At 38.5% G+C, this 11,720-nt stretch overlaps 1 protein-coding gene across 4 annotated transcripts in view; it reads left to right on the top strand.

The window, feature by feature from the left end:
- Positions 1 to 10,195: 10,195 nt before the first annotated feature.
- The window catches only part of NT5DC1 (5'-nucleotidase domain containing 1), a 232,273-nt gene continuing 230,748 nt past the window's right edge, over positions 10,196 to 11,720 (top strand). For all 4 annotated transcript variants that reach the window (XM_074310049.1, XM_074310050.1, XM_074310051.1 and 1 more), the window contains exon 1: positions 10,196 to 10,427. In XM_074310049.1, coding sequence (XP_074166150.1) covers positions 10,335 to 10,427 — 93 coding nt within the window. In that variant the 5' untranslated portion in view covers positions 10,196 to 10,334. The remainder of the gene's footprint in view (positions 10,428 to 11,720) is intronic.

Below are 11,720 nucleotides of genomic sequence, written 5' to 3'. Positions count from 1 at the left end.
TGCATACTCAATTTTTTGTTGTTGTTGTTGTTGTTAATGGAGTATCAGGAATATGGGAAAATGTAACCCATCAGAATAAATTGATCTAAACATTCAAAGGCAGTGAATAGTGTGAATTGTAAGTTATATGAATAATGAAATTTTAAAAAGCATTATTTAGCTAATACATATGACTCTGCCTAAGGCAAGGAATAGCAGAAGAGGGGACAGAAAAAAAGAAGATATAGAAGAAACAGGTGGGAAATGAAAATCACAAGGAGTGATAGTTAGGAAAAAGCAGGAACTCAGAATACAAGAATATTCTGCCAAATGGAGGATAGCTGTAATAAAAATCCATAAAACAAAATTGTTGACAGAAGAACCCTATCTCCAAATCATCTTATGTTCACCCTGTTTCCCTAAAGGTTCAAACATACCATAGGTATTACTCAAAGGTGTCAATATGAACTTTGAAATGCTAGGAATTGCTAGGACTGCTCTGTTAGCTTGAGTAGCCCCAATTTTGTTATTTTTCAATTGCATTGAACTCTTTGTAACCCCATTTGGGATTTTCTTGGTAGAAATCTGGAATGACTTGACATTTTATTCTACAGTTCAGGAAACTGAAGCAAACAGAATTAAGTGACTTGCCTATGCTCACATAGCTAGTGTCTGAGGCCATATTTGAATCTCAGGAAGATGAGTCTCTGGTCCTGTTCCCTCTACACTGTGTAGCTACCCTCGGAACAAGATCTAATTGAAAAGTTGTTACAATGAGATAAAAAGTAGCACCCTTAGATTTGTAGCTTTCCCCTAATTCATAAGTGTGGAAATCCTTGCAGGGGTTTGTACTCAGCTATTAGGAGACTTCAACTAGAAATGCATTTACTATTTGGCTAGATACCATATATCCTCTGTCTTCCTCCAATATCTGATTTGCTGTTAATGTTGCATTCTGAGTTGCAGTTAAATTGATGATTCAAACCTCCTTGTCTCCTTTTTTGTAATCAGAAAAATAATTCTACTTATTCTTTAGTATTATATTATTTAATTTCCAATTGGTTTTTAATCTATCTTTCCCTGGCTTTTTGTTGAGTATAATTTTATTGCATTGTGATCTGAAAAAGAGTCATTTACTATTTCTGCATTTGATTGTGAGGATTTTGTGCCCTAACACATAGTCAATTTTTATGTAACTGTCATGTACTGTTCTTTCTGTCCCTATTCAATTTTCTCCAGAAGTCTATCATATCCAGGTTTTCTAGGATCCTATTAACCTCCCTAGTTTCTTTCTTGTTTATTATCTGGTTACATTTGTCTGATTCTGAAAGGGTAAGGTTGGAGTCATTTACTAGAATAGTTTTGCTATTTCTTCCTGTAAATGACTTAAAATCTTTTCTAGGAATTTGCCTATTCTACCATTTGGCACATACACATTTAGTATTCTTATGACTTAATTATTTATGGTACCCTTTATCAAGATGTATTTTTCCTTCTTATCTCTTTTAATAATATCTATGTTTCCTTTTCCTTTATCTGAGATCAGAACTGCTGCTTTGTTTTTACTTCAGCTGAAGCATAATAAATTCTGTTCCAGCTTTTTACCTTTACTCTATATGTGTCTCTCTGTGTCAAATGTGTTTCTTGTAAACAATATATTGTAGGATTCTGTTTTTTTAATCTACTTTGCTATTTGCTTCCATTTTATGGAAGAGCTCATCCCATTCACATTAACAGTAATGATTACTAGTTCTGTATTTCCCTGCATCCTATTTTCTCCTCTGGATATACTTTTATTCTCTTTTTCTACCTTGTCTTTAGTCTTATGTTTTTTTTTTTTTACTCATCCCACCCACTACCTTATTTCCTATCACCCCTCCTTCTTTTTCTTACTAGTGTTTTTTTAACCCACTCCATTCTCTACCTTATCTTCTATCAACTCTTCTTTCCTTCTGTTACCTTTTTCCCTAATGTTTCTGCATCCCTTTTATCCTATCCCTCCCTTTTTTGTTCCTCTTTCTCCTCCTACTTCGTTATAGAATTAGATAAACTTCTATACTCAACTGAATGATTAAGTTATTCTTTTTATGGTCAAAACTGATAAGATCAAGCTTCAGACAATGCACATTGCCTTCCCTTCTTTCCCTCCATTGTAATGTCTTTTGCACCTCTTCATGTGAACTAATTGTCCCATTATACCTCCCCTTTTCTCTTTTTCTAGTACAGACTGTTTCGCATCCCTTAATGTCTTTTTTCTTTGATGTCATCATATCATAGTATATTCACAACCATACCCTCATTGTATGTTATGCCTCATTTTGTCTGCCCCAGCGTCAGATACAGTTTGCAAGAGTTAGAGATATTGTTTTCTTATACAGGAATGTAAAAAGTTTAACTTTTAAATATACATATATATATATACATATATATTTTTTTCTCCCTCTGTTTACCTCTCTATAGTTCTCTTGAGTTCTGTGTTTATAAATGTTTATAGATTAAATTGACTGTTTAGTTTTGTTTTGTTTTTTTCAATAGAAATGAAGTCTCTTACTTCACTGAACATGCAATATTTTTATCTTGAGATTATAGTTTTGGAGTTTTACAGCAATGTTCCTTGGGGTTTTCCTTGGGGGATCTTTTTGAAGACATGATTTTATGGAATCTTTCAATGAGTATTTCCCCCTCTTTTCATAGAATTTTGGAGCAGTTTTCCTTAGTAACTTCTTGCAGAATGCTATCCAAGTCATGGTCATGGTCAGGTAGGCCAATAAATTTTAAATTGTCTCTTCTGGATCTATTTTACAGGTTGGCTGTTTTGCCAATGAGATACTTTACATTTTCTAACATTTTTTCATCCTTTTTAATTTGTTTGATTGATTGTTGCTGTCTCACAAAGAAATTAGCTTCCATTTGCTCTGTTCCAGTTTTTAATGTGTGATTTTCTTCAGTTATCTTTTGCATTTCTTTTTCCATTTGGTTTATTCTAATTAGGAGTTGTTTGCTTCAGACAATTTTCCCCTTCCTTTTCCAAACTTGACTCTCTTATGCAAAACTCTGATTTCTTTTCTCATTTTTTCTTCTACCTTTCTCATAAAAGACTCATGTGGTCTTTATGAGCATTTCCAAGAAGCCTCTTTGGGCTTGAGATCAATTTATTCTCACTCTTTAAGATTTCTTCTGTGGACATTCTGTCCTTGAATGAATTTGTGTTCTGTCATTATAGTAGCTTTCTATAGTCAAGGTTCGTTTCTGTTTCTTGCTTTGTGTATTTCCTGAGTTTTTTTTGGGGGGGTGGTGTTTGTTTTTTTGTTTGTTTTTTGCTTTTAAGGGCAAGCTCTGCTCCTGGGATAAAGGTGGTGCTGTCCCAAGATTCCTGTGCAGCTCTGAACCTTAGCTTTGAGCACAGGGGCCCCTTGTGTTTGTAGAAGTAGCTTTGCCTGTTCTTTTCAGGAAATAACCTTGTTTCCCAGCATTTGCCTTCTGAGCTGGCACTGGAAGTTTACCCCTAATTTGCTTCTCTAATGATCCAAGACTGAGGGTCTTAGTCACTGATTTGCTCTCTCACTGGCTTTCCCACAGTCTATCTGACCTGGGCTGAACACCCTTTTCATCCCAGTGAGACTAACTTTTCTTGAAGTTTTTCAGTCTATCCTAAGTGGAGAGTGGTTTTATTCTATCACATTCTATTCTAAGCCTTGGTTTCATGTGGTTTTCAAAGGAAACTAGGAGAGCTCAAGCAACTTCCTGACTTTATTCTACCATCTTGGTTCTACCCCCTGGAACTCCCCAGAAAAGTAATTCTAAATATTCATAATTATATTCAGAGTTTGTGCTCTATATCTTTCCTTAAAGAAGAGAAATGGAATAGTAGAAATCAAAATATTTTTGTGTTTTCTTTAGATGAAAAATATACTTGGCTTTGGTTGAGTCAGTTCAGATTAAATTTTCTTTCATGTTCTAAAAAAAAGTCTTTGTAGTTTAAAATATGATAATTGAATTCCTTTTGTATATACTACATTTCAAAATTACTTGACTATTTAATATACAAAAATGACCCTATTAAAATTATACTAACTTAGTTTCTAGGATAGCATATTAGTTTTTTACACCAAAAGAAAATTTTCTATTTAATTTTTTTTCAATTAATAAGAATTTATTTTCTCTCCATTCCGAATTCTCTTCCTCTATGGAAAAAAAGAAATTTAAAAAGTGTCAAATATACATAATCAAGCAAATATATTCCCATTTTGGTCATGTCCAAAAAAAGATTGTTGAATTTCATATCTTAAATCCAACACATCTTATAGCAGATAGGGAGCATTATTCATCAATAGACTTTTGGAATAGTGAATGGTCATTGAATTGATCAAAGTTCCTAAATCTTTCAAAGTTGTTTGTTTGCATAATGCTTTTATATAAATTATTCTCCTCATCTTTGTTCACTTCATTCTGCATCAATTCACAAATTTTTCCCAGGTGATCTCTGAAATCATTACTATTTATCATTTTTAATAGTCCAATATTATTCAATTACATTCAAATACCATAATTTGTTCAACCATTATTCAGTTAATGATATCTTTTTTGTTCTTGTCACTACAAAAAGAGCTGATGTGAATAATATTGCATATATGAATCTTTTTCTTCATTCTCTGTGGTATCAATTTATTACTAATATTGCTGCGTCAAAAAGCATTGCTTCAAAATGCTTAATGTTCCTCTTTTCCTGCAACCCATTCATTGATACTTATTTTCCTCTTTTTTTTTTTAATAACTTTGCTCAAGGCTATTGTGAAGCTTAAATAAGATATTTTGCAAAATTTCAGGTACTATATAAATTTCAGTCATCATTATTGTTTTTATTAGCTTCAAATCACCAGAATGGTGATCTGGTGATGACAAGTCACTGAGCCATCTACTATATTCCTTTTGATCTCAAGCTCAGCCAAGCCAGACAGGTGAGGTGGTAAGTATTTAACAATCAGGTTCCCTGGGAAAAATAAAGGGATTTAAATTTATTTTAAATTAAATGGACATTATTATCACCTTCTTAGATCTAGAGATAGGTTGAAGGTAACTGAGAGGTCTCAAACCCTTCCATGAGGTGGATGGCTTTCTATCCCAAGAATGTGAAGACATCCCCTAGCAAAATGTATAGATGAGAACAATTTGTTCCAATGGCCATTAAAAAAAAACTAAAGCAAGTGTTGTAGAGTGCTTAGAGCTTTATTAGACATCAAAGATTTCAAGGTTATCCATTGCATCTCAAGCCATCACTGTATCCTGACACTGTAATGGACAACTCTAGAAGAAAAAGTGAGGCTAATGACTTTGTGCAATTCTGCCTCATTTAAATCCAATTTATGCATGAATCAAAAGACAATGTCTATATCATTTTATCATTTTTTACCTATCTCAAGGGATAAAGTAGTAGGTAAGTATACATTGAGAGTTATAGTCACAACCCTGAAAACAGGTCTGGAGGCAACAGTGGGATTCTTCAGTTTCCCTCCATGTCTGAGCAGCCCTCTATTTGAATTGTTTTAGGAAGATTCTGAAAATCACCTGGCATGATAAGGTACCAGACACTAAATTCTTTCTTGACATTAATTGCCAAGTCTTCAAACTCTACTTCAAAGAGCAAATTTTGATGGGCTGACCATGTTATTTAAATGCCAAATATACACTTGTCTTAAAACACATTTATGGAGAACTCATACAAGGCAAGCATTCACGTGGTGGACAGAAGTGATGCAAGGATATTCTTAAGGGTACTCTGAATAATTTTGGAATCCATCTGTGACATGGAAGACACTGGCACAGGACTGCCCAGTACAGTGTACCCTTAACAGAGAAGGTTCTGTGTTCTATGAGCAAAGCAAAATTTAAGTAATTCAAAAAAAAACATGAGATGAGCAGATTTAGAAAATTCGACCCAAATACTCACATGGAATATTTGTGCCAGACCTGTAGTAGAGCATTCTAAGCTCATACTGGTCTGATCAGTCAATCAGACACATTGTAACTTGACTCTAACATAGTGATGTCATTTTGGTCCTCTTTGAGATTGAAGGACAACATCCAAATAACCAATTAACCAACAAAGCTGTATTATGATGTCTCCCTAATTAAATTGTGATCTCTCATAAAAAAGGGAAAAGGGCCTATTTGTGCAAAAATGTTTGAAGTAGCCCTTTTTGTAGCAGAAAAAAAGCTCTAAATTGAGTGGATGCTCATCAGTTGGGGAATGGCTGAATAAGCCATGGTATATGAATATTGCAGAATATTATTGTTCTGTAAGAAAAAATCAGCAGGATGATTTCAGAATGGCCTGGAGAGACAAGCCATGAACAGATGCTAAATGAAGTGAGTAGAACCAGGAGATCATTGTACACAGCCACAGCAAGATTATACAATAATTCTGATGGAATTGGCTCTTTTCAACAGCAAGGTGATTCAGGCCAGTTCCAATAGTCTTGTGGTAGAGAGAGCCATCTGCATCTAGAGAGAGGTCTATGGAAACTGAGTGTGAATAACAACATAGTACTTATACTTTTTTCATTATTGTTTGCTTACATTTTGTTTTCTTTCTCATTTTTTTTCCTTTTTGATCTGATGTTTCTTGTGCAACATGATAATTATGGAAATATGTATAGAAGAATTGCACATGTTTAACATATGTTGGATTACTTGCTTTCTAGGGAAGGGGGAAAAGGGAGGGAGAAAAAAATTTGGAACACAAGGTTTTGCAAGGGTAAATTTTGAAAATTATCTATGCATATATTTTGAAAATAAAAAGCTTTTTTTTCCCCCTGAGGCAATTGGAGTTAAGTGACTTGCCCAGGGTCACACAGCCAGGAAGTGTTAAGTGTCTGAAGTCACATTTGAACTCAGGGCCTTCTGAAATAAAAAGCTTTTTAAAAAAGAAATAAGGAAGGAAATGAGATAGAGCTAGAGTGACAGAAAGAGAGCTAGAGAGAGAGACCTGTCTTGGAAAAGCTCAAAACAACTTTTTCAGACACATTAAACATTATTCTCAGTCATTTTATGTTCTAGCTCAACTAAATACCTATCAGTTATCCATACATAAAATTATATTTTTCAACTCTGTACTTCACAGCTGCCCACAAACACACCTGGAAGGCAGTCTCATCACCTCTACCTCATAGATGCCAAGCTTACTCCTAAACTCATCAGAAGTGCTCTTCTAACAAAAACCTATCTTGACCAGAAATTACTTTATGTATATTTTGTATAAAATGTAGTATGATGTAACAGAGAATTAATCCCATTGTCCCTACTTTTTTGCATAGTGGCTATTTGCCCCTAGGCTTGTCATTTAAGATGTCAATATACATTAGTAGAGGGAATTTCCTAGCCTCTGAAGTTCCCTAGATTCGAATCACAAGTCCTGTCACTTCACCTATACTTGGTATTTAATGTTTTCCATATATGACATTTCCCGAAGTAGAATGCACCACTGAAATTTTCTGTGTATTCTCTGTGTTTCTGTGAATACTCAGGACATCACTCAGCACACTGTAAATGCTTAATAAATGCTTAATGAGTTGAAAAAAATTTGCTCTCTTTTAAGGTAGGTCCTTTATGAGGAGGAGTAAACTGAGGTTCTAAACTGAGATGGTCAATTCCTTTCAGGATATCTAATTATCTCTCTCCTTCACAAAGTCCCAAAGGGCAAGTCCCAAAGGGCGGGTCCTTTAGGGAATGAATTTCCCTACTCAAAGCTGTGTGGAAACAAAGTCTTTATTGATTATAATGGAAACACAGGGGGGGGGGGGGGGCGAAAAGGGCTACAAGGTACAAGGCCAATTTTGCAAAGAATAGATTTTTGAGGACATTTTATACATGAACAAAGTCATTCAGATGCAGTGATATAAGGAGGTTCCGGAGAGTTTTATAAATAAGATAGGAATTTTCTGTTGTTATCTCCTTCGGTCTCTCCCCCAAAAAAAGGAATTTCCTGCTGGTATTTGGCCTGTCTCTTTTGATCTTAGACTATCTCCTTTCCTGACCTTATCATTTCATATTGTAATGACACAGCCTCCTTGAACTGAACTACCTCAGTCATTCTGCCCCAAACCTCATCTGATCCAGTCAATTGACTTAATCTCCAATAAATTAAATTATTATAACTCTCTAACCTCTGTCTCTTAGATTTAGCACAGCACAAATAAATATTTGGTTCTTGATAAGTGATTGTTGACTTTACTGTATTCTGAATATCATTCTTTACTATAGACCATTTACTTCTTGAGAGCCTTCCTGTTTTTCTCAAGGCTAATTGAGGTTGCAAATTTAAAAATGTGTGCAAAGTGGTTTATGTGTTTTTTTGGTGAAGAAGCCAGATTCTAAGAATGGATGGCAATTTCTGATAGAATACAAAGCCAGATTTTTTCACATTATATTGACCTCTTAGTTCTTCTTGATGAGGGTTGGGGTCCCTTTAAGATTCCTAATTGCCCAACCCATGACTGACCTAGATTCACAAATCCTGGTCAAAGGCATCCTTTGAATATCCAGGCCCAGCCCCCACTCTCAGCTCAGTTTCCCCCAGCCCTCACCTGATCTGGGCTAACTGAAAAGCCTGCCAGAACTAGGTACCGCCCATCATCTTCTAGGTATAAAAGAAACAAGCTGGACTGCCCTCATTGCAGGAGCCCTCCCAGCTAACACATGGTATCCTTCCAGCCATGTAAGGGTCCCTGCCTGCCAGTGGCTACCTTTGGCCCTGGCATCTTTCTAACTGAACTTTACTTCCAAATTTCTACAATAAACCTTTTATTTATCAATCTAGGTTTTTGGGCCTGTAAATTCATTTTACAGGGGACACTGCGCCTCATGGGATTATCTATGCATCCGAGAAATGGGGTTCTCCCTCTCCCCCTCTCCTCCCCTTTCCCTTCTCCCCCCCCTCCTCCTTCCCCTCCCCCCCTTCCTCTCCCTCCCCTCCTTCTCCCTCCCTCCCTTTCCCTCTCCTTGTCCCTCTCCCTCTCCCTCTCCCTCGAGTGTCCTGGTTGATAATTTTATATCGTGGGTTATACTAGATGACTACTAAGGTCTCTACTACCTGTAAATTGAGAATAAACATGATGTGGTTCAGTCTCAAATCACTAACTTAGATTCTTTTCTCATTCTGTTCACATGTGATGTGATTCTTCTTTTCTGCGAGCTCATGTTTACAAGGAACATCCATTTTCCACATTCCCTGAATTTCACTGACTGTTCTCCATAATTCTCTCAGAAGGCTTTGGAGGCAAAAGTCAGGCAGGTTACCTTGTACAGCCCTCCCTCCCTTAAATCCAATTGACTTGCGTGGTATCATATCCGTGATGTCATGGTCTTCTTGAACAAACAACAATCTCTTTCTCGTGCACTTTCTGGAATCGTTCATCCCCTTCCCCCATCTTGTATCTTTATTGCTTTTACCACCGTGCAGTTTTGGTCCCTACTCTGACTGTAAGTTCCTTGAAGGCAAGAACAAGGTCTTTTTTGATTTTTAAAAATCTCCAGAGCCTTTTTTGGGGCACAGAGTTCAAATCCTGCCTGTTTCCTAAATTGTAAGATGGGAGATGATAGATAGCGGCTCTCCCTGACAGGATTGTGAGGAACAAAGGAGAGAATGTTTATGAAGCATGTGCTGCTGTTCAGTGCTCCCCCCATTATCGCTGTTGCTGTGGAGAGATGATGCCCTGACACCTACAAGTGAACTGGATTTAAGGGGGGCCGGGCAAGGTGGTTTTTTTGGCTAAAACAATGGCGCTGTTAGCTATTTCCTTCTCCAAACACTTTAACAAATGAGGCAAACAGGTAAAGGACACGCCCAGGGTCCCGACTAGTTAGGGTCTGAGGCGGCATTTAAAGTCCGGGCTTCCAGGCCTAATCCACTGCTCCACCTACCGGTCCCGCGTGATAAATAACTATTCCTCCCCCTTCCTTAGCTCGAGGTAATGGAAGCTGAACTTCCAACCGGAATGGTGGAATGCCTGCATAAATCCAGGCTGGCTCCGCAGTGAGCCATAGTCACCCGCCCTCCCCGCTAGGTAAAGCGGCTGACTGACTCAGCTTGCAGCCCGAGCGCTGGACGGGATTGTTCCCCGGAGGGGGCGGGACGTGGTTCCCCGGGGACCAATAGCGGAGCTCAGCGGGGCCGCGGGAAGCCAGAAGGCGCGACTGTGGCCGCAACTCCGCCCCCTCGCTCACGCCGCCTGAGCCGCAGCCGCAGCCGCAGCTACCCCGGTCGACTCTTTTCTCCAGGTCCCGGGACCCCTGAGGTGCTGGGATTTCAGTTCCTGCACTGTTTCTCTTTGCCATCCTCCCTTACCCCTGTCCGGGCCATGACCCAGCATTTCTCCCTAGCCGACTGCGACGTGGTCGGCTTTGACCTCGACCACACTCTGTGTCGCTACAACCTGCTTGAAAGCGCCCAGGTGAGTGGTGTGCGCCTGAGGGCTCAGGAGGCCGCCCGCGATCCCAGAGGAGTGGGCCGGGCGTGAAGGCGAGACTGGGCCAGCCGTCCTCCTGGGAAGGACTCCAGCCTTGAACTTGGCTCTTTCCCGCGGCCCTCGGGTTTGCTTTGTTCTGTTAGATGCTTGATTTTCCAAAGCCTTGGTCCCCCAAGTACTGGGAATTTAGCTTCATTAGCGCTTTGGGCCTAAGGAGTTAGCTGGATTTGTTAGTGGCCTAAATGACTACTCCCTAACTCCTGCGGTGGTGGCCAAGTCCCTTTTCCTTTCTGAATCTCCATCTCCGTTTCTTCCCTCCGTATTTACTCCAGTTTGTGTCTTGTTTATACGGAGTGATTTGAGGGGGTCTAGGATGGATGGAACTAGGATAAAGCATCCTGTCTGAAACACCCGCGTTCAAATTCTGCCTCTGACACTGAGAACCCGGTCAATTGCAGAGCGTTAATCTGGTTTTTTCCCTGTTTTCTCACCGGAAATTGGAGGTCAAATAGTACCTCCCTCCCCCTCAGGTTGTTCTGAAGATCCAATGAGAATAATTGCAAGACATTTAGCACAATGCCTGGCACTTAAAGAGTGCTGAGTAAATATCATCATTATTAATTTTGTATCCTATACTAGACTGTAAGTTCCTTGAAAGTAGAAACTGATTGTGGTTTGCTTTTTTTTCCCTCATCTTTATAACACACAATTCCTGGCACATCCATAACAAATGCTAGTTGAATAATTGAACCTCACTTTTCTTCTCTGTAAAATGGGGATAAGAGAGAAGGTAGAATTAATCCTATCCTGCCCACTCCTCTTGGCTGAGATAATTGTAATGTGTTGTGCTATTTAAAGGCATGATTATTAAACAAGATCTTCCTCGAATAATCTCTGTCCATCTTTTCACAGAATTTGGTCTAAGAAAGACAGGTTGTATGCAGGCCTTTATTCCTCTTCAAGCTGGCAGATATGCATGGGATCCTCAGAATTGAGTTTGGGTGGGCTTAGGCAGCAGGATTAGTATAAAGACAGAAACACGAGTCATGCAGGGAGGGGTAGTGCATAGTGACATCAAGTTTGCCTTTGGTCCCCTATGCTGAGCTGTTTTTTAATTATCAGAAGCTGAATCATGGCCTGGGTTTGGTCACTGGGCTTGGTATTGACCAGAGCTAGTCCAAAATGGCTCTATTGCACAGTAGAGGGAATTCTGAGTTCAACAAATAAACATTAGCAAGGATTTCTGAAATGTCCAGCTTAAGGGCTGCTCAGTTTGCC

The sequence above is a fragment of the Sminthopsis crassicaudata genome, chromosome 4, assembly GCF_048593235.1.
Source record: "Sminthopsis crassicaudata isolate SCR6 chromosome 4, ASM4859323v1, whole genome shotgun sequence".
Classification (NCBI taxonomy): domain Eukaryota; kingdom Metazoa; phylum Chordata; class Mammalia; order Dasyuromorphia; family Dasyuridae; genus Sminthopsis; species Sminthopsis crassicaudata.
Note: the sequence above shows the minus strand (reverse complement) of the source record. Positions and strands in the feature narration are given on the sequence as shown.